Source organism: Nelumbo nucifera, chromosome 3, assembly GCF_055504915.1.
Source record: "Nelumbo nucifera cultivar China Antique chromosome 3, China Antique-T2T, whole genome shotgun sequence".
Classification (NCBI taxonomy): domain Eukaryota; kingdom Viridiplantae; phylum Streptophyta; class Magnoliopsida; order Proteales; family Nelumbonaceae; genus Nelumbo; species Nelumbo nucifera.
In genome coordinates, this window is record NC_142651.1 from 30,390,478 (window position 1) to 30,414,273 (window position 23,796).

At 44.3% G+C, this 23,796-nt stretch overlaps 1 protein-coding gene across 5 annotated transcripts in view; it reads left to right on the plus strand.

Annotated features, from left to right (window-relative positions):
- Positions 1 to 15,773: 15,773 nt before the first annotated feature.
- Positions 15,774 to 23,796, plus strand: part of LOC104613254 (bZIP transcription factor 68-like) — a 41,799-nt gene continuing 33,776 nt past the window's right edge. Inside the window, exons 1-6 of one of the 5 annotated variants that reach the window (XM_010281023.3) lie at positions 15,774 to 16,350; positions 18,984 to 19,081; positions 19,234 to 19,290; positions 19,413 to 19,514; positions 19,702 to 19,788; positions 19,939 to 19,998. In XM_010281023.3, the coding sequence (XP_010279325.1) occupies positions 19,052 to 19,081; positions 19,234 to 19,290; positions 19,413 to 19,514; positions 19,702 to 19,788; positions 19,939 to 19,998 (336 nt within the window). In that variant the 5' untranslated portion in view covers positions 15,774 to 16,350; positions 18,984 to 19,051. Of the gene's footprint in view, positions 16,351 to 18,983; positions 19,112 to 19,233; positions 19,291 to 19,412; positions 19,515 to 19,701; positions 19,789 to 19,938; positions 19,999 to 23,796 lie in introns of all 5 variants that reach the window. The other 4 variants (XM_010281101.3, XM_088900720.1, XM_088900718.1 and 1 more) reach the window with 4 other exon arrangements.

The window sequence follows — 23,796 nt, forward strand, 5'->3', positions numbered from 1 at the left end:
TACATGTCTTTATACCTTAGTCAAATGAGCTGACAGCCACATACATGTAGGACATCAAACCGCTCTTCTCTAGTGGTTACCAAAGTGGCTTAAGCTGTTGATATCGGTGTATTTTTTTTTAATACCTCCAAGGCAACAAAAAATGTTGCTTTGTTGTGACATTCCAAACACAGCCTAAGGTTGCTGTAGTAAGTTTGTTTTGCTAAGGATAGTCGGTGGAATTCAGTCCTTGTCCTATCTGATGCTAAGAATGTTACTGCTGCTTTGGAAGATCAATCAGTTCTTCCCTGGAAATATCATATTTGGATAGACAAAATTCAGACTACTAAGAGCTTTTTTGGTTTCTGATTCATGTAAATATACCTCTAGAACTTCTAATATGGCTGCCCATACTATAATTCCGAAAGCTATTTGATTTGGACTGTATTTGGTAGGGCAGTTCTCCATCTTGTATTGAACCGTTTGTTTCAGATTTTTGTTAATATAATTATTTGCCTATCACAATAAGTGTTCATCCACCATAAAACCAAGAAACCAGAAGTAGAAACTGAGGGGGTGTTTGACAATATGGTTGGTTTTGTTTTTGAAAACAAAAACTACTGTCACAGCAAAAACAATATAATTTTGCTTACAAAAAACAAACCAATCATGTTGTGGTGGAACACACTGTAACCCTAAGCCGTAGAGAAAACTGCATGAGCACCACGGTCGGTGACAAAGAATAAGATAGCAAAAGAATTGAACCAAGACAATGAGACAGCACCGTATGGCTTCTCCAAAGAATGATAAACATCATCATATACAATAATATCAACATATGAATACAGCATTTTCTTCCAAAAAACAGGAAAATACCGACATTAAGGCCTTATTTTTTTGGGTCTATTTTCAACCTCTGATGTTTTAAAAGCAAAACTTTTTCAGACTAACAAACTGTTCTTTATTTTTTGTCTCCAAAATGCCTTTCACACATTTTATTCATTATTTATTAGTAACAAACTCTTATTATATTAAAATTTTGCAAATAATAATAAAAATATTAAAAATAATAATGATTATTGGATCAATTTGTTCTATGTACATGATATCTAGTTTTTTTATAATTATAATATAATTATACTAACGAAAGGCAAATTGTACAAATAGATATATAAAACAAAAAATAAATAAATGAGCCCTCCCAAAAAATGTTTATACAGGTAGAATACCATCACTATAAAGATTTTCCCTTTGTACACCCGTCTTAGCCAACCCATCAGCCATGTTAATCTGCTTTTTTTTTATGTTTTTTTATCAGCCATGTTAATCTGCTTAAGGATACATCTTAGCCTAAATTGCATCAACGCTGATATATCCTTGGCTGCAATCAAAAAATGTTGCTATGTATAGTGTTTCCCAAGCCACCTTCAACAGATAAAGACAGACAAATCCAGCTGTTTGGCTATTCACAACCTGTTAACGTAGGTAATACTAAAGCTTTTGTAGAATTACCAACCCCAATTAGCCCCACTAAAGGTCTAGCAAATGCTACCATCCCTCTTCAAGATCATATACCTCCTATGTTGGACATAGTCAACATAGTTGCATGTGTATTTGTACTTCAGGCTGTGTTTGGGTTTTACTTTACTCAGCTTCAGGTCTTATTTTACTTCATTTATATTGAAATCAAACAAAATAAGGTAAAATTTGAAACAAAAATAAGTCAGAATTTGAACCCAAGCCATTTGCACTATCATAATTTTGCATCAGTGCAAATAAATTTGCATTGCAACCAAATGCAGCCTTAGTAAATTTTCTCTGTACCACTTAAACATTATGCATTCCACTGATATAGCTAATCTTGAATATGCTCTAGAACAACTCAACTATAACCAAGTTTTAAAAAGAATACCACAAACTTCTTTGCTCATGGACAATGGAGTAAGAGGTGGTCGGCTGATTCTCCCTCTCGAAGGCACATAATACACATATGGAGAGAAATCCACAATCTTCCATCTTTCTTCCTTTGCAAAATACCATGTGTTGATTCTAGCCAAACGCACCTTCCATACAAAAGGAGAAACTAATGATGGGATTCCACACCTTCTTAGCTAGAAATTTGTTGTTTTAGGGCTCTAAAACAAGGGCCTTAAAGAAAGAATTAGTAAAAAACCTACCTGACGGTAGGGGTGCAACTTGGGCAGGCCCAACCCGAGTCCGAACCGGCCCAACCCGGAATTTTACACGGGCTGGGCTTGGATTTTTGTTCCTCGGGCTGGGCTCGGGCTCAAGAAGTTGGGTTTTTTTATTTTTTAGGCCGGGCTCGGGCCTAGCCCTTAGGTAGCCCGAGCCCGGCCCAATTATATACATTTATACATATATATGTGTATATATGTAAATGTTGCATACATATTTACATGCATATATATGTATAATATATACATACATATTTGTATATATAACATTTTTATAGATATTTTGCATACATATTTACATACATACATAAATATATGTATATATATTTGCATAAATACAATTATATATGTATAATTTTAGAGTGGGTTAATTGACCAACCCAAGCCCAGCCCAGGCCTGAGCCCAACCCGAGTGCATCAAATTACAGTCCAGGTTGGGCTCGGGTTGGAAAAAATCGGGCTTGACCTCGGGCTTGGGCCTTAAGCACAAATTTTAGTGTTGGGCCTCGGTTAACCATAAACACGGCCCAACCCGCCCGACTTGCACCCCTACCTGATGAGTGGATTTTCCATATTCTATGGTTACAAGCCGGAAGGAACACATAAACCCCCCTAATAGAACCCAATATGGTACAACTTTAGAAATCTTAGATTCCTTTAGAGGTCTTTTAAGAAACAAACTCCATGTGATCCCTTATAGTGAGAGGGTAAGATGAGACAAGAGAAAATTGGGGTGTTCTTGTTTTAAAAAGAGGCACAAAAAATGGGGAAAGGATTTAGTGAGAGGCCTATTCAGTCTTCCCACTAGAGGTCAATTCAGAACTTAATCCATTTCCCACTTTTCCAAGGATTAGAGGACTTAAAAATGTTCTAAACGGCGATTACCATTCCAACCATTCACATCTCTCCCATATTTCATGCTAGTGTTAAGTTTGGAACGAGTACAAATACAAATATGTGGAGTGAAAAACCTTGTACTTTGTGTTATTTTGTATGCACTTGCTCTATGTATATTTGTATTTGTACTCTTTCTAAACCAAACCTTAAAATACAAAATACAAGGCTTTGCAGTGTACATGTTTGTATTTGTACTCCTTAGGCTGTGTTTGGTTGCAGTGCAATTTTATTTGCACTAGCACAAATGCATGGGAGTGCAAATGAAAAAAAATGCAAATTATGGTTTCGCTTTGATTTGGGTTTTACTTTATTCTGCTTCATATCTTAACTTACTTCATTTGTGCTACAATCAAACAAAATAAGTTGAAATTTGAAAGAAAAATAGATCAGAATTTACACTCAAATCATTTGCACTGTCATAATTTTGCATCAGTACAAATTTATTTGCATTGCAACCAAACACAGCCTTAGGTTCAGTTTAAAAGGAATACAAATACAAATATATGGAGTGCAAAACATTATATTTTACATTATTTTGTATATATTTATATTATACATGTTTGTATTTATATTCTTTCCAAACTGAGCCTAATGGTCAAAGTCCATATCTCTAAAGCCATCTCCTAAGGAGAGCCATGCATCTTTATTAACATCCCCAACTCCAATCCCGAGCATTGCATCGGAGCTTATGTATCAACTATGATCTATATAAGAGCAATGTTCAAGCATTTATTGCCTATTTTGGAACCATCAGTTATATCCCTTTCAGCAACTCTTGCCACCATTTTAGTAAGGCCCTCCATGGAGAATCACCATGTTTTAACCCTCCTAAGCAAGGAAATTTGATTTTAGCTGGACCATTGATTAGCACGAAGGACCCAAGGGTGGAATTGCATTCCTTCATCCAATTTTGTCATTTTTCTTTGTCATAACTCCAAGCCTTTTCTTGGTCCACCTTATAAATAATGCCAAACTTGCTTGATCATTTCATTGGCTATAAGAGTACCATCCTTAATACGTAATGTTGTGAATAAATCAATGTTGTAAAAACCGACTTAGAGGCCGAGTCTTTTTTGCCGACCTCGTGGTTCACTAGTTCAATTGTCTGATCAAAATGGATTATATATATATAATGTATAATTATTTTATACATATAATATATGTATGTATATGTATTAATTTATGTTTAATATATTTTTATTTCAGTTTTAAATTTTTTATTTATAAAAAAGATATTCAATTTGACATTTGAGAGATTTGAGACAAAGAATGGGATTGTTTTTAGCAAAAATAGTGGGGAAAGGCACTTTGGCCATTTGGGATGCATATATCTTGAAAAATTAATTACCCCAAATCAATATAAAGGTCATCTTAATAAAAAAATCAAGTACAAATTTATGACCTGCAACGTTTAGTTCTGCAACCCATGACTCAATGATCAGGGTCGAATGAGTCAATCGATCAACCACCTAGGTTAGATGGGGTTTAACCAAACCTTGGTGATGTTGGGTGACCCAGCCCAGCCCATTTGAGGCTGGGAGGCCCAGCCCACGAGCACTAGAACGGGGAACGAGATCCGCTACAACAGAGGTTACTCTGCCCCCTTTGTGTGGAGACAACCGCGGAGTGCCCACGCGTCCCCTGAGGCCTCTCTCACTGCTCTCGTACGGCTCCCAACTCATGCGCTCATCTCCACCTACCTTCAGGCAGTTCAAGTATAAATAGGGGTGCCCCCCTCCAGGTAAGGGGAATCGAATATAATCGGCATCTGGGCTTAGAACTTATTTCAAGAGTTACATTCTAACTCCCCTCTGTGGACCCCAAACTAACTTGACCGTCGGAGACTGCCTCGGGTTCTCACCCGGGGCCTCTGACGTGTTCTACCTTGTAGTACCTCAACCACCTGCCTTCGGCTTATACAGTATTCGGAGCCCTCTCTGTCTCGGCCTGTACACCTCAACTTCAGCAAAATTACTTTGTTGTCCTCAGCCATCCCGAGCATCAACAATTGGCACCGTCTGTGGGAACACGTCGTTGGGACGCTCCCTATAAGAACTTTAACAAGCTAACAAGCCGCCAAGCTCCAACCAATCAACATGGTACGAAGAACAAGAAACACGCAAAATCTCATCACCAGTGAACAGTCCAGGTCGTGCTCGACTGCCTAGAATACTTGACGCAGTGAGTCGAGCAGAGATACCCCCAAGCAGGAGGCTGCCCCCAGGGTGGCCACCCCGCCGGGGAGTCCACACAGCCGGGCCGGCATGGGTCCACCAACCAATCGGTTCCCTGCCTTGGCCACGCACAGCGAACCTTGCCCTCAGACTCTAGTAGCAATCGCCTAACTGACCCGCTCTCCCAAACCACCAGACCTCCCAGCCGAAGGGAGGAGGAGTCGGAACGATCGGAGAACAACCGTCAGCCCTCTAAGCAGCATCACTGATGCCGAAGGGCCAATCTGAGAGACGAAGACGGAAGACGCGATCGCCCCAGCACCCATTCCAGGGTCGAGGGCCAGCATCGGGCCTCTTCCCCTCACGTCTCGGACCTCTGGGACATCCTGAATGACCGTCGTGCTAAGTGCGAGGCACATGGTCTCAACTCTGAGCACTCCGGAGTCCGCATCGAGCACCACCATGTTCGTCAAGTCAGGGATGGCGCGCAGGCCATGCCCGACCCCATGTTTGCCAAGCTCGGTGCTGTCAAAGCCTAGCTCCGAAAGGTTAAGGAAGGCCGAACTAACACCTCAGCTAGGCAAAGCAACTGCCCAGGGAGAATAGATGCCTTCTCCCCTGATATCGTCGCCAAACTTCTGCTCCCGAACTTCAAGGCTCCCGCCTTGGAGATGTGCGACGGGAATACAGGCCCAGATGACCACTTGGAGAGCTTCAGGGAACTCATGATCCTGTACGAATACTCCGACGCCTTGACATGCTAGACTTTCCAGGCGACCTTTAAGGGAGTCGCTCGGCGGTGGTTCTCTAGCCTCCCTCCTTGATCCATCACCTCATGGGAGCAGTTTTTCAGCATGTTCCTTGCCCGCTTCATCAGCAGTCGGCGCCCCCAAAAAAGCGTTGTCTTGTTGATGACTGTCAAATAGATGCGAGGAGAGAGCCTGCGGTCACACATCGACTACTTCAAGAATGAAGAACTCGAAGTCCGTGACCTCAACCCCCTGGTCTCCATGCATGCTGCTATCAACAGGCTCCTCCCCAACTCGGCCCTCAAGTGCTCTGTTGCCAAAAGTTATTCAAAGACGAAGCTGAAATTCCTAGAAAGGGCTCAGAAATACATTACCGTCGAAGAGGCTTTGGCTATGGATGCCCATGAGAGATCCACAGAGCACCAGGATGGAGCCCCTGAGAAGAAGAGGAAGAATGGAGACCAGGGCCGCAACAACAGCAACAACAACAGGAAGAAATTTATGGAGACCAGGCGACCTACAACTAGTACACGCCACTCAACTCCACCCGCACACAGATTCTGATGCAGATAGGGCAGGAGAAATTTATGAAGTGGCCTGAGAAATTGAAGAAGAACCCTCGCAGGGGGAACCCCAAAAAATACTACAAGTTCCACCGAGGGACCGACCACGACATCGAGGACTGTTATGATCTCAAAAATGAGATAGACACCCTCATTTATTGGGGCCACCTCAAGCATTACGTCGGAGGCGAGGATGACGCCTCATCCTCTCATTAGCAGCAGCACCACCACCAACAAGCAGCAGGCGTCATTGACATCATAGTGAGAGGCACGGCCTCAAGCAGAGCCTCGGCCTCAACTCGCAAAGCCTATGCCAGGTAGTTGAACATCCAGGGGCCGGCCCCCAAGAAGTAGAAGCAAGAACCCCTCTCCTTCACGGATGAGGACTTGAAGGGGGTAGTAGTCCCCCATGACGATGCATTGGTGATCTCAGCCACCATTGCAAACTTCGTAGTCAAAAGGATCCTTGTTGACAGTGGCTCCTCAGCTGACATCCTTTTCTACGAAGCTTTCGAAAAGATGAAGATAGCTCCAGCGCGCCTCCAATCGGTAGATGCCCCACTAGTCGGCTTCTCTAGCAGCATTGTCAAGCCAGAGGGCAAGATTCCCTACCAGTCATAGTAGGGGTGGAGCCCTAGCAGGTGACAAGGATGACAGAGTTCCTGGTTGTGAGGATTGGCTCACCCTACAATGCCATCATGGGGAGACCAACCCTTCATGCAATCCGGGCAGCCATCTCCTCCTACCACCTCGCATTGAAGTTCCCCACCGAACACGGCATCGGAGTTGTTCATGGGGACCAACATGCCACCCGCTAGTGCTATGTGGCAACACTGAAGGGCAAGAATAAAGAAGCTCTGCCACTAGAAGGACTCGACATCAGGGAGGAGCCAGTAAGTCGAGGCCAGCCGACTGAGGACCTCGTCACGGTCCCCTAGATGAGGACGAGCCCGACAAAATAGTCGCGCCGGTCCAACCTTCCCCCCAAGAGCCTATCCGAGTTGGTAAGTTTCCTTAGACATAATGCCAACGTCTTTGCTTGATCCGCCATTGACATGCCCGGAATTGACCCATCGGTCATTATACACAGGCTGAGCGTGGACCCGAGCTCTAGGACAGTTGGGCAGAACAAGAAGAACTTTGCACCAGAACGGTGGAAGGCCATGGAGGAGGAAGCTGAAAATCTACTCGACGTCGGCTTTATCCGAGAGGTACACTACCCTGACTGTTTGTCAAACGTTGTTATGGTAAAGAAAGCTAATGGTAAATGGCGGATCTGCATTGATTTCACAGACCTTAACCGAGCCTGCCCCAAGGACATTTTTCCTTTGCCAAGGATAGACCACCTCGTTGACGCCATTGTAGGGTACGAACTACTCAGCTTCATGGATGCCTTCTTTGGATATAATCAGATAAAGATGCATCTAGATGATGAAAAGAAAACCTCATTCATCACCAAACATGGCACATACTGCTACCGTGTGATGCCCTTTGGCCTCAAGAATGTGGGGGCCACCTACCAGTGCCTTTTTAACAAGGTGTTTAAAGAACAGATGGGGAGGAACGTCAAAGCCTATGTGGATGACATGGTAGTGAAGAGCCTGAAATCTGAGACCCACGTCTCGGATCTAGCCAAAACCTTCGACACCTTGCGGAAGTATCACATGAAACTCAATCCCAGCAAATCTGCCTTCGGCGTCACATCAGGCAAGTTCTTAGGTTTCGTAGTCACTCAGAGGGGCATTGAGGCCAATCCTAAGAAAATACAGGCCATACTAGACATGGCACCCCCGCGGACGGTGAAGGAGATCTAAAAACTCCTCGGCCGAATAGCGGTCCCCAATCGCTTTATGTCAAAATCAGTTGACCGCTACCTACCCTTCTTCAGTTTCATCAAGAAGTTGAAAGAGTTTCAATGGACGAAGGAGTGCCAATGCGCCTTTGACGAGCTCAAGGTGTACCTCACTTCACCTCCCCTCCTCACTCGGTCGGTCGAAGGGGAAACCCTATACCTGTACCTCTTGGCCGGGGATGAAGCAGTTAGTTCAGCCCTCGTCAAGGAAGATGGCGTGCAGAAGTCAGTGTACTATGCTAGCAAGGTCCTCTGCGACGCCGAGACTAGGTACCCTGAGATAGAAAAGTTGGATTTCGCCCTCGTGATTTTGGCAAGGAAACTTCGGCCGTATTTCCAGGCCCACGTTGTACTGGTCCTAACGAACTAGCCCCTCAAGGCCGTCCTTGTCAAACCTGAGACCTCGGGATGCCTGACGAAGTGGGTCATCGAGCTGTTTGAGTTTGACATTCAGTACCAGACGAGGCCCGCAAACAAAGCACAAGCCCTGACAGATTTCATAGTAGAATGCACCTTTAGTTGAGCCCTTCGCCAGTCCCCAGAGAATGTTGAGGGGGATAATGTGGATGACGAGGCTCAACTTCGATGGAAGCTCTTTGTTGACGGTTCCTCCAATGCTAAAGGAAGCGGAGCGGGCCTCATCCTTCTCACCCTAGATGATGTTTCCCTGGAGTACGCGCTAAGGTTCGACTTCCTAGCATCAAATAACGAAGCCGAGTACGAGGCCCTCCTCGCTGGTCTACACCTTGATAGGGACCTCAACTCCTCACACGTCAAAGCCTTTAGCGACTCTCAGTTGGTGGTGAATCAAATGAACGACGAGTACGAAGCCAGGGAACAAAGTATGTCCAAGTACCTCGCCAAAGTTCAAAATCTAGCCCGTCACTTTCAACGCTTCTCCTTGTAGTGGGTCCCGTGAGCTGAAAACACACGAGCCGACGCCCTTTCCAAACTGGCAAGTACCTCAAGCGGATTCCCTGGCCATATCGTGCACGTCGAGAAGATACTTCAGCCCTCCATTGAAGAGGTCCAAGTACTCCCCATAGGGATCGAACCTTCATGGATGGATCCCATCGTCAACTTCCTATCCACTGGATGGTTACCCGAAGACAGAAATGAGGCAAAATGACTCAGATGACAGATAACCCACTATAACCTGGTGGAGGGAAAGCTCTACCGAAGATCCTTCACCTTGCCTTACCTTCGATGCCTTCGCCCGAAAGAGGTCAACTATGTGCTACTAGAAATTCACAAAGGCATCTGTGGTAACCACCTCGATGGGAGAGCCCTAACCCAAAAAGCCCTAAGGTAGGCTACTTCTGGCTACCCTCAACAAGGACGCAGCTAGATTGGTGCAGAAGTGTGATCCATGCTAGAGGCACGCCAACTTTTGCCACAGACCGGCCACCACTCTCTCGGCCCTCAGTAGCCCATGGCCCTTTGCTAAATAGGGCATGGACCTCCTTGGCCCCTTTACTCTGGAAGTACCTCGTTGTTGCAGTGGACTACTTCACCAAGTGGGTGAAAGCCGAGCCATCCAAAATTTCTTTTGGGAAAACATCATTTGCCGCTTCGGCCTACCCTACATGTTGGTCACCGACAACGGGTAGCAATTTGATGACGCTAAGTTCCGTGAGTGGTGTGTCTCCTTCGACATTAGGCAACAGTACACCTCGGTAGGCTATCATCAAACTAACGGCCTAGCCGAGGTCACTAATAGGACAATACTAGACAGACTAAAAACTAGATTGGACCGCGTTAAAAGCTTGTGTGCTGAAGAGCTGAACAATGTACTATGGGCTTACCGAACTATACCTCAGACAGCTATGGGAGAAACCCCCTTTAGCTTAACCTACGACATTGAAGCAGTAATCCTAGCAGAAATCATCCAGCCAACACTCCGAGTCGAGGTATACAATGAAGACGATGATGATGAAGCCCTCAGAGCAAACTTGGACCTCCTGGAAGAAGCTCGAAAGAAAGCACAGATAAGGATAGCCGCTTACCAGCAGCGAGTGGACTATTACTACAGCTACAGGGTAAAAGAAAGACACTATAAAGAGTGAGACATTGTCCTTAGAAAAGTCATGGTCCCCGAACCTGGAGTAGGGAAGTTGGGCCCCAACTGGGAAGGCCCCTATAGAATTAAGCAAGTCGTTAGACCCGAGACTTTTTGCCTGGAACACCTGAATGAAAGACCTATACCTCAGACATGGAATTCGAAGAACCTCCAGATGTACTACAAATGATTGTAAAATCTCTTCAAAATTATGAAATGAATGAAGCAAAGTTCCTCTTCGGTTCAATGCTCAGCGCGTGTACCTACTAAGTTCTTATAACTCTTCGGCCTCGCGACTGGTAGGGACGCATGGCCTCCTCTGAGTGTTATACCCCCTCGCTAGACCGACGCCAAGACTTAACGAATAAGTAGCGAACACCCTATCTATGACTTAACGCGTCACAATACACCAGGACGGCCGATGGCTCCATGTGCCCCGACGCCCCACCTTGGCGGCGATTAGCCTCCTGAACTTTCACACTTAGTGCTACCAGCAAAGGAAGCCAGCCTCCTCGGAGCGTTGCACTCGACCTCGTCAAAACAAGTATGCGGGGATATGGGAGCTAAGCGAATCTCAGCTCTTCCGAGGCCCCATTGGGCCAGACGAGCCTCAACCCTGTATCGGCCACCCCCCCCCCCAACATGACAGGTCACTTCGGCCTCGCCAAAGCTAATGCACAGGGTTACGAGAGCCAGGCGAGCCTCAGCATGGCCTAGGCCCCGTGGAGCTAGACGGGCCTCTGCTCTGTCTCGGTCGTCCCTCAACACGACATGCCTTTTCGGCCTCACCGAATTTAACACTCAAAAGAATGGGAGGCAGGCGAGACTCAACTCAGCCTCGGTCCCCACTCATGTTGACAGGTCATCTTGCTATTTACCCAAGCATAAGCAAAGGGGGAGAGGGCCAGACGATCCCTACGCTCTGCTTCGGCCTCCCTCCATCACAGGCCTCTTTGGCCTTGCCTAAGTGAACACTTAAAAAAGGCGTCAGGCCAGGCAAGCCTCGAACTAACCACAGAAGCTTCGCCTCGGCTATCTCTTTGCCAGGCCTCTTATGCATAAACTAAACTAAAGAGAACTACGCTTGTCTCACGCTATTTCTTTTCTTTTGGAGGGGCAAGGACCCTTCGTCAGCAAAAGCTAAGTGTGAAAAATACAAGAAAAAATAACACAGCAAAGCACAAGTGCAACAGTTGAAGAAAAAAAATCAAAAAATGTCACTGATTTTCATTATGCACAAAAATTCCTTTGGCTTTACAAATCTGTTCCATGACCCCTCAAGCTGAATACATGTACATTGTCAAAAAGAAGAAAAAGAAAGAAGAAGAAATAGAAAAAATCCCAGCTTAGCCCTTGCCTCCTACAGGAGGGGGAAGAGCAGAATTGGTAGCCTCCTCGGGAGAATTAAGGATCACCTTCAAAGATTCAACGTCAAAGTCAGGTAGATCCATTGCGAGCGCCTTCTTAGTATCCTTGATCCCGTCCAAGTAAGCCCCGGAGGCAAGATCGACCAGCTCCTCGACCTATTTTTATGCCTCCTGGCCCCTCTTCTCAGCCTCAATGGCCTTCTGTTCGGCCTCCGCAGCATGCTTCGCTGCTCCCTCAGCCCTCTTCACCGCCTTGGCCACCCTCTTTTTCACCTCGACCGCATTTCCCTCGGCCCAGGTGAGGAGTCGCTCTGCCTCGGAGAGAAGGCTTGCGATGTGAGCCCTCTCCATTTGCTCCTTGGAGAGGTTCTCCTGCGCCTCCTTCAGCTGCGTCTGAGCCTCCATACGGAACTTTTGTTCGTTGATGAGGATCTGCCGGAATTTGTGGTACTTCTCCTCAGCAGCGGCGACAGCTTGTTGGAGCTTCCCCTTCTCCTCCTCTAACTTGTCCATCTGGGCCAAGGTTAGCTTCAGCCGGTCCCGGAGACCAACATAGTGAATTACAACAAAGAAACAGATAGATAGTGCGCGCTCCACAGAAAAACAAGAAGGCACGGAGAAGAAGGAAGAAGCGTTACCTCGGCCAGGCTTTCCAGGCCCTGAGTGTAGACCCTCTTGGGCACGCTCTCCAGCATCTAAAAGCGGTCCCTCGGGAGGAGGGCCCCACTCACCAGGGCCTAACCAACCCCCTCCTCCCGGATGGAGTCCCCCTCGAGAATGTTCCACTGGGGACGAAAGATTTGGTTGGACCGCTTAGCGAGCTCATCTAAGGGTGTGGGGACAGAAAATGGCCCCATTTGCTCTCTCTGGGATCCCCTCAAGGCATCCCCCATCGAGCCCCCAAAACGGGTCACCTTTTGTGGGGGCTGACCCCTTGCGGCATCCTCGGGCGACCTCTTCTGCCCCGTCTCTGTCTCTTGGGTAGGCTTTTGCGACCCAATGGTCGGCTTCGGTGGCACAAGCTGTTCCCGCCTCAGTAGGCTTCTTCCCCTTGGCAGGGACTTGTGAAGTTGCTCCCTTCACAGGAGCTGCTGGAGTAGTCCCTTTTACCAGGGACCTGATGAGAGGAGCCCCCCTTTGCAGGGGTAGAGTCCTTCTCCTTCTGCCCGTCATAAGGCCTTTGAGGCGTTTTAGCCCGCTCCTTCTGCATGGCGTGAGCACGATACAGAACAGCCTTGTGGGCATCCATCGACACCTTTGCAAACAAAGTAAAGCCATCAGTAATGCAGCAAAAAAAAAAGGGAAGAACAAGGGGGAAAATGACGTGTTAAGGGACCGTAGGGCCTCTCCTATCGAGGGGAGCAGGGCTGAGCCCCGAAAAAATTAGTGGGACCTCCTCCTCCACCAAGGGCTAGGCTCGGACTATCCCTAGGTCAAGCAACTGCTCAAGATCATCGTTCTCCTCACTCGTGAGCACGGGGACACTTTTCTCCGCAGCCTGGCTACCCTCTCCCCACCCCAACTTGAAGGACTAACCCTCAGGACATGACAGAAAAAAGAATTTTCCCTTCCAATTATGCATGGAAGAAGGGTTGTCTGTCGGCTTGGTCTTACGGGGTTAGAGGTAGTACGTGCCATTCTCGGAAGAATGCCTCATTGGCACAAACAATGCTCGGAAGAGCCTTGGCGTCAGTTCCACCCCCTGGAACCGAGCCACCACCAGCATGGCCTCTATGGCCCTAACGACATTGGACACCAGCTGGCTAAGAGTAATCCCATACGCCCTCAACAGTTCGGAAATCAGCGGATGAAGGGGAAACTGGAGACCAAACTGGAGAAAAATGTTGGTAGACGCAGTTCTCCCCCTCCTTAGGAGTCCACGGCCGTTCGCCTACTTCGGGCACCCTCATACCATAGGACGAGAGAATGAAGTACTGCCTTGCTAGAGCTTTGACCCGGTCCCCATCCAGAGAGTTCTTGAAACCCAGGCGGAGGACATTAGTCTCAGCTACTACCTAGGCAACCCTCGTCCCGGGAACATGGTCTAGGGTTCCCTCCCCCTCGGCTGGGCATGACCCTTCAGCCTCCCTCGGTGTCACAGAAGCAACACTCTCACAGGGAGGGTCCTCGCCTCGATGGCTGCCTTCGGCACCTACCGAAGGGGGGCAAGAGTAGGACTCAAGGGGGAAGGGGAGAAGGAGTATGGGGAGAGCTCCCATCTGACTCATGTAGAAGATCATAGCACTCAGGACCATAATCTAAGAAAGACATTGCTTAAAGTTACCTAAGAAATGTAGAGGAAGAAAGAGTGAGAGTAAAGTGTTGAAGGTTGGAGAGTCTGGAAGTTGAGTTCACTCGAAAGCAAAGGCGCTTAGAGGCAAACAACAAGAATGTTGCCGCTAGGGGCCCTATTTAAAGGGGAACAAACGACCCAGATTTCTCGAGATCCAATGGCTGAGAAGCCACCGCCTCCGCAGCCCAATCACGGCGCACCGCGTGACGCTCACCCTCGGAAGGCGAAACGACGCGCTAGCGATGGCATAGGTCGTCCCTGATCCAATAGACACAAAACTTTTCCGCAGCTGCGATCTAGCCGCATTGCACCCCCGAGTGCCTGTCCTTGGAAGGTGAAACAACGCCCGCCCTCGGAAGGCGAAACGATACTCCGGGTGAACCGACGTGTCCGTCCGCTATGAACCACCGGCTTATGCAACTCGATCGTGTGAATGCATGCATCGGTCTGATTAGAAAGCTGACCCGTGCATGGATCCTTGGACCTTACAGGCCCTCAGCTTGAGCAGCCTTCGGCTTCGCAGGTCCTCTGCTTAGACAGCCTTCGGCTTCACAGGTCCTTGGCCAAAATGGCGGCACTAGAGCGTCTACACTAAGCACACCCCTGGGTCACTTGACCGTTGGAGACTCTGCCTTGGGTTCTCACCCGAGGCCTCTGACGTGTTCTGCCTTGCAGTACCTCGGCCACTTACCTTCGGCTTATACAGTATTCGGAGCCCTCTCTGTCTCGACTTGTGTACCTCGGCTTTGACAACAAGCTCCCTGAACCCTTGAAGCCTTCGAGTGACCCTTTGGAGTCTAGGGGCGAAACTACTTTGTTGTCCTTGGCTATCCCGAGCATCAACACTTGGGTTTTAGGAAATCAAATCTAGAATCATGGCTGAATCAATTTTGATAGATTGAAAACATTGGAACAAACACAACTTTGTGCTCCAACACAATTAAATCCATAGCCTTCCTCAATTTAAAATATCTTTTTTTTTTTTGCAATAATTTTGTAGAAACTAACAATAAGACAAGAGTATGGAATCCAAATTTAACAGCTCAGTAGTTAGAATGCATTGGTGCATGCAGTTGGATCACATAGTCAAATGAGATTTTTCATCTCCAAGGCTACAAAATAAGGAGAAGGGTAGTTTTGGGATTTAAAATTGTTTAATAATTACGTGACAGTCACATCAGATTTTTCTTAATGAAAGGGCAAAATTAGGGATGCAAACAGATCGGATTTGAATCCTATTGATAAGTCAGATCTTTGGATATGATCCAATCTGACTTGTTTTCTTTAAAAATTAATAAATTATTAAAAGAAAACTAAAATATACTAATTTAAATAAAGTAAAAACAAAAAATATAAATATTTTTTAATTATTTTTATTATACATATACATGTTTTTATAAAAATGTATATACATGTTTTTATAAAAATGTATATACATGTTTTTATAAATAAAATAAAAACAAAATTTATAAAAATATAATATAAAAAATATATTTTTGATTGAATCATAATATTTGATCCAAACATCCGAACAAAGGTTATCCGAATTCAACCAAATAAGATCGGGGTCGGATGATGATCCGATCCATTTGCACCCGCAAAATTGTTGGAATAAAAAAAATTCAGCGGGCTTGTCACTACGCAAAGTACAGGGTGGAGGGTGGATGGTAGTATGTAATTTACCCATTCTTGTGATTTCCGTATGCTGGTTCGACCCTTCTGCATATTTTTGCTTCGTCCTCTGTTTTACCGCTAAAATATTTTCATAGCCTTCTCAGTTCTCTTCGAAATCCCGGTTCTTCTTCGATGTTGATGTTAAATAGATAATCATGAAGCTTTAATTGTTGAAGAAAAGAGGCTTCGTTCCGTTTTTGGCACAACGAAGAAGAAGTTACAGACCAGAATACTGAGAAGAAGAAGGGGCTATGGAAACATGGAACATGACGGGAGGAAGAAAAATTCTGGGTCTCCACATGAATTCGGAAACCCGGGATTGTCGACTTTCTAATATCTGAGAATCTGCCTTACTATTGTTTCTAAAGTTAGAGCTATTATTGGGTTGATTTCTGGAACCGGTTCTACATAACATAATCCAATCCAAACACTCGTGAATCATGCAAACTATCCGAACGGCCTTTTAGGGTTTTATTCTTTTATCAGTCTCTCTAACTCTCTCAGTAGCCGAAAAAGAAAAGCGGAATTGCAGAGTTCTTACTTCGTAGGTATCTCTTTTCGTTCTTTATATTTGATTGGGTCTTGTTCGATGAGTTGTATTTATTTCTGCTGGGATTGGTCTCTCAGTTCTCTATCTCTTGTCTAGGCTTTTTTCTTATTTGGATTTTTGTTGGTATGGATTATTGTATGTGGGTGTAATTGTTCGGATATTCTGCCTATGTTTTTCTTTGATTGTTTTGTTGAAGTGATGAACTTGTTTGTGGGTATTATGCATGCTGAGTTCTTCTGGTTAAATAGATGAATGGGAAACGAGAAACAGAAAAGGAGTAAGCAATATTATGGAGTTTTTGAGGGATCAAAGCCATTTCCGCTTGAAGTGGGACTTACCCTCTTGTCTTGGTTTTTTCTGGTCGGTCTTATTCAATCTTGGTACTTCTTTACATTCTTATTATCAAGTAGTCAAGCTGGTTTAGCCGATTTGTCATTTTGGGTCATAGTCTGAGCAATGAGCATTATGTTGGGGCTTTCCAATGTAGTCAATTCAGTTAGGCAAGGGCTAGTTGTTTGGGCCTCCCTAAGTGATTTCGCAACCAGTCAATGATGCAATCTCATATGTAGAAGATTACAAGCATGCGATAAGTATAAAACATTTAGTATATAATCATTGTTTTGCAAGCATAAAGGGGAAGGTTGGATATGCTGAGATAGACAGTGATGGCATTTTTTTTAGAGATAAAGTAGTTGTGTGTGTACCTTGGTACTGATAAAAAAAGAGTTACAAGATTTCCACTATTTCCCTTTATTTTCAGGCTCTGATTTTATTTTAAATATCTTCAATCAACTACACGTTTGAAATAATTGTTGTAATAATAACGACATATCTAATACTATTTTAAAAGTTAAGAGATAAACAGAAAAAAAGGTTTATGATAACTTTGTGGTGAACTGACTGCTTTTTATTTATTTAATAAGTGGTGTATGTATTTGTATTACTATTGTAGCAGCTGAACCCCCCACTCCACCCTTCTCCCCCCAATCATGTATAGAGGAGTATTGAGATGTTGAAATCCTGAAACTTTTTATCCATCCTCATCCAGCTAATCAGGTGCCTTTTAATTCTATTGACAACAGCATTGGAGGTAGATGTCTTCAATTCAAAAATCTGTTGATTGCCCTCTTTCCATACCGCCCAGCAAAGGGCCTGTAGCAATGAACTCCATAGGACTTTTTTTTTTTTTTCTTTTGGGCTGAATCCTGGTGCCCACCAATTTGACAGTGCCAAACTCAGATCCCACGTTACTACCCACTTTCTAATAAAGAGCTAGAAGAAGCAGGATCATACTTGGGTAGTAAAGGCACAATGGATGAAGATATGGTTGACTGACTCTTCAGATGCTCCACACAGGTTTATTCTTACTCTTTCATTTTTCTTGTATCTTTAATTGTACTAGTTGGACTCTAGAACTTGGACCTCGACCCCCACGGGCTCTTTTTCCTGTGCTTTCTTCTTCAAAGTCTTATGTCAGTCCACCAGTCCTGCAGTCTCCCTTTCCCGGTTAATGAGGTTTGGTGCAGACCAATTCCTCCTAGGGTTGGTAGTTTTTGTTGGGAAACCTATTTGGAAAGATTCAATACTGGTGATTTGCTTCAAAAGAAGAGACCCAATACATGCTTGTCACCTCATTGGTGTGTTCTCTGCAAATCGGATGGGGAAATTGGTTTTCACTTACTGGTGTCGTGCCAATTTGCAAAGTCAATTTGGGAATGGGATTTTTCTCTTTTTGGGCAGGTGGAACCCTCCATCAGATTTGTAGAGCCTATTTTCCCCTTCTTTTTTCAGGTGGCGCATGAAAAGGGGAAGGACTATGTGGAGAGGACTGAGGGCTGCAGTATGCTGGTCTTTATGGGAAGAAAGAAATCTTAGAATCTTCTCGGAAGAAGAGAGAGGGGCTGAAGAATTGAGGGCTGTGATCCATGTCAGGGCTGTACAGTGGCTGAAATCTTTAGAGCTATTCACAGACTACACAGTGGATGACATGTTGAGGAAGTGGGGTGAGATTTTAAACTGCATGAAGTCCAAATCAGTTGTGAAGGTGTCTTGGACCCCCCCACCTGCTGGATTCCTAAAATTGAACTTTGAAAGGAGCTGTAGGGGGAATCCTGGACAATCAGGGATTGGGGGTGTTTTTAAGGATGAGAACGGGGGTCATTTCTGCCATGTTTTCAGGTCCAATTGGAGTGGGGGATTCTCTTGGAGCTGAGATCTTGGCAGTTATGGAAGGAGTTCAGAAAGCTAAGGAGATGGGTGTCAGAAAACTCATAATTGAAGGGGACTCGGAGGTGGTGATAGGGAGGCTGAGGAAAGACAACTGTGGATTATGGAAATACAGCAATGAGAGGAGAAAATTCAAGTGGCTGGTGCGGGAAATGGAAATCAGGATGAGTTGGGTTAAAAGAACAACTAACTCTATAGTTGATGGGCTAGCTAAACAGGGGATAGAAAGGGATGTAATGTTTTGGGCTAAGTTGTAACTAAATTGCTTCTTCTTTTGCTCTTCTTTCTTTGATGACTTAAGTTGTTTTTGGAAGATAAGAGTGTTTGTCTTCCTTGCTGTAACTATTCTTGTGATATTTTAATAAAATTCCTGAAGTTGTTATTGATCAAAAAAAAATTATTTAGGTTGGTATGATTTGCATATTAGAAATGGATTTAGATGACATGTAAGGCTTCCATCAACCTTAAAAGACATGGGGAATGCTGAGACTGATGATACTGAGGTAAAGAAACCAAAGTCATCTGCAGCACAGGTCTGCATGAGTTAACACACTTTATTTGTTAAAAAAATTATGTGGTTGAGTTTTCTCATATTGTTGTTGTTTACTACCATGATACCATCATTATAATTATTGTTGTTTTTTTTGTTCTTCAGGAGCAGCCCCCTGCTAGCAGCCCTGCCACAGTTTTTCCTGATTGGACTTCATTTCAGGTGCCAAGTATCCTAACCTTTCTTGTATCGCCATTTACTGATTTACTCTTTAGTTTTCTACTTTATCTTTTTTTTTTTTTTTCTAGTTTGAATTTCCCTCAATATTCTATACTTGCCTGTAGGCTTATTATAATTCTGCTGGAGCCTCTCCAGTACCCCCGCCTGGGTTCTTTCATTCTCCTGTTGCATCCAGTCCTCAAGCTCATCCATACATGTGGGGGCAGGTATCTTGTATGTACTTATACTTTGTTTTGATAATGGAACTTGGTTCTGCATAGAAATGATGGCACACAGTCATGGGCTTTCAGTTTGATCGAACCTTGACTTTGTGTTGGAGTCATTTTGGATGTCCCGGGTTGGATATATTATGCTTTGATTCTGGAGCACTTGTAACATTTCTTCTGCCTGCAGCACATAATCCCTCCATATGGCACACCACCACCACCATATGTTACCATGTATACGCATGGAGTCTATGCCCATCCTTCTATCCCTCTGGTACTTCTTTTGCTGCTTTTTTAATTTTAAATTTTTTTAGGAATTATTTCTTCTAATGGCATTTCTATTAGGCTTGTCTACCATCTAATCTTTTCCCCCGTTCTTGGTCATCTCTTTTCCATACCCTAATCTGTTTTACATTCCTTGCAGGGATCCCATCCATATAGCCCCTATACAGTGCCCTCTTCAAATGGAATGGCTGAAGCTTCTGTGAGTACTGCCACCTTTTCTGGATAGTGTGAGGCATACCATCAATGCCCAGTTGTCCGTTGTTGTAATGCTTGTAAAATTCTCAATGAAGATTTTGAATTATTCATTTGATAAATTTCATGAGTACTGAAGACCATTGTTTTAAAATGCGGATGCTGACACGAAGTTTTCCACTATCCTTAGTTGTGAGGTGTAAATCAGGATGCAAGAGGCATAAGCTTCCATGGATATATTTTTAATTAATAAATAGCTAAAAATAATAACAAATAAACAGAAAAATAATTATAGGAAGCCTCCCCCCAATAAAAAAGGAAAGTTAGGCTCTGTTTGAGAAGAGTGCAAATACAAGTATGTTAAGTGCAAATTTAAATGCTGTCATTTTTATGAACCTTGCATTATTGGTATTTGCACTCTTCCCAAATGGTGGTGCCTTAGGCTCAGTTTGGAAGGAGTACAAATGCAAATATGTACAGTACAGATACATACAAAATAATACAAAATACAAGGTTTTGCACTCTACATATTTGTATTTGTACTCCTTCCAAATGGAGCCTTACTGGAAAAATTTGTAGTTGTAATTTCTAATAAGTGTTAGGTTGAAGGGTTTTATGTATTGATGGTTCGGCTGATAAGTGTTCTTATTAGCCTGTATTTGTGTTTAAGTTGTTATGTACTGGGCCTGCGTTAATGGGCCTAAGTTTATTTGGTGTTTTAAGTAGTCTGGGTGTCCCATCACTAATCAGGGGCATTCTAGACATTTCCTGTAACATTGTATTGTAATCTAATATAAATGATAGTACTGTCGACTGGGTTAAGCAGTTCGACATTCTCAACACCTCTTGGTCTCCTCCTCTCTTCTACTACTTCGGCTACAACATTTCAGCTTACATGGTATCATAGCATTAAGCAATTTCCTGGTTACAGCCGATGCCATCTCCTCTCTCTTGTTGTCTTTCTTTCTTTTTTTTTTTTTTATCTTGGTTGCTGCGGTGAAACCCTAGGGTTGCAGGAGAACAATACAAGGTTCGAACCTAGGGTTTCCCTTAGTTGTAGGGCGCAAGGGAAGTAAGACCCAGAAGTTGATGTCCTACTAGACTGTTTCTAGTAGTGAGTAGCCATTCGGCTGCTAAGAGAGGTTTGTATAGGACAAACCTAGATTGAGGGCTGATTTCAGCAGTCCTAGTATTGGTCGTAGGGGGGGAACACTCTCTACAGTTGCAGTAATCGAAGCCCAAGAGAAGTCTGCATAGTGTAGTGGTGGAGAGCTCTCATCTTCAGGTCGGTTACCAACTCACAAAACACCTTATTTGCTGCTGTAACTGAACTACTTCAGAACTGTGACAGTCTCGGCAAGTCTGAACTAGTGTTGTGAGCTGTCAGAACCTTCTTCAATACTGCAACTAGTCTTTTTTCAGCATTGTGAACACTTCGGCTAGTCTGAAACAGTGCTATCTACATAGAGTCTGCAGCCAGATGTCTTCAATATCCGGAGAGGTCTCTTCTAGGGATATCAGACCTGGTGGGAGGTCTTCAAATCTGGAAAACCCGAATCTGCACAACTTGCAGATTACAAGTGTGCTGCTGGATGAATACAACTTCAGGGAGTGGTCCGTTTCTGCAATGCTTTTTATTACTTCCCGTGATCTCACAGGCTACTTAGATGGGAGTAAGAAGGAACTTGAAGTTGGCAATGCGGAGTATGCAGTGTGGCGCAAGGAGAATGCCACAGTTATGTCCTGGCTGCTTGCCTCTATGACTCTACGAGTTGCCAGGACTGTTCAACACTTTCCCATAGCAGCCAAGATTTGGGAAAAAGTGTCTAAAACCTATGGACAGAAGAAAAATAATGTTAGAATCTACTGATTGAATCAAGACATTGCTGCCTTAAGGCAAGGGGATATGACAGTTGCAACATATTTTGCAACTTTGGAAGGACTTTGGGAAGAACTTGACCATCACTTGATTTTGGACTAGGAAAATGCCAGGGACAAGGAGAGACATGATAAGCAGATTGAAGAGAGCAAAGCCTTTAAGTTCTTGGCTGGCCTGGACCCAGTGTATGAGGGCATAAGGTTACAAATTCTAGGAAGAGATGAATTGCCTGAGTTACATCATGTTTATTATCTGGTAAGGAATGAAGAAGTCAGGAGAAAGGAGATGCAAGTTGACTCTCAGATTCAACCAGCTGAACAATTTGGTGAACACTCAGCCCTGATTTCCACTAAGGGAAACAAACATCTAGACAAGAAGCATCTTAAGTGCACTCATTGTGGAGGTGAAAGACATGTAAAAGAAGAGTGTTGGGTCCTGTATCCTCACCTGAAGCCAACTGCATTGAAAAAAGACAAGAAGCAACAAAAGGGTCAAGTGGCAAGTGGGAACCTTGTCACTAGTAACAATGGTGATAGCTCACAGAGTACATCAACAGTGGCTTCTTCTTCCATGGGGCAGGTTGCTAATTCCTTCGGAACCGGTACCTTGGGCTTCATTGCTGATGAGGTAGAGGTCTTTAGCCGGGCTTTAGCCCGTTTAAGGAATAACTCTTTTGCTTCCACCTCTCTTGCCAGATCAGGTATAGTCTCTGCCTTTAGTGCAACTAGTCTTATTGACTCTCCTACTTGGGTTATTGATTCCGGTGCAACTGACCACATGACACATATGTCCTCCTTATTCTCTTCATATCACTTGTTGTCTAGTCAGGATAAGATGAGAGTTGCTGACGGGTCTTTCTCCACCATCTCTGCATGTTCCTAGTCTTACCTCAAATCTTTTGCCTGTTTCAAAACTTACCAAAAATTTGAATTGCAGCATAACCTTTTTTCCCACTCATTGTGTCTTTCAGGACAGATTGACGAGGAGAACGATTGGGAGCGGTCATGAGTGTGGAGGCTTCTACTATTTTGATGTAGACATTGGTTCAGCCTTACAAGCATCTACTGCTAGTGGTCTGGAGAGTGTGGAGTCAATAGCTAGGTTGCATCTGTGGCATGCTAGGTTAGGTCATTTACCTTTCTCTTCATTAGAAATGTTGTTTCCCGAATTGTTTAAGGGCATTTCAAGTAAGAGTTTAGTCTGTGAAGTATGTCAAATGTCAAAACAATGTAGAACTGTTTATCCAATTTCCAGTAATGAAATTCGAGCTCCTTTTGATTTGGTTCATTTTGACGTTTGGGGCCCTTCGCCTATTGTTTCTATTGATGACTTTCGTTACTTTATCAGTTTTATTGACCACTACTCTCGATGCACATGGATCTACCTGTTAAAAGGAAGAGATGAAGTTCCACGGATAACTGGCATTTTGCAAGATGATTGAAACACAATTTGATAAGCGGATTAAGCAATTCCGATCAGATAATGCTGACATGTTACATCAATCATGGAAGATGCTGACATGTTACATCAATCATCCTGTGCTAATACCCCTCAACAGAATGGGGTTGCTGAGCGCAAGAATAGACATCTGTTGGAGACAGCTCGAGCCTTACTATTCTAGCACAAGGTTCCCAAGCAATACTGGTCTCAAGCTGTACTTACTGCATCATATCTGATAAATTGGATGCCATCTAAAGTGTTGGGTATGAAAACCCCTTTCTCTGTTCTATGTCCTACTCTTCCTGACTTTCCTCTTCCTCCACGGGTCTTTGGCTGTATATGTTTTATACATGTGAATGATCCAAAGAAGACCAAGTTGGATCCTAGGGCTACGAAAGGAATATTTTTGGGGTATTCTCCTACACAAAAGGGTTACAAGTGTTATGATCCTGCCTCCAAGAGAAAGTATGTCACCAGAGATGTGGT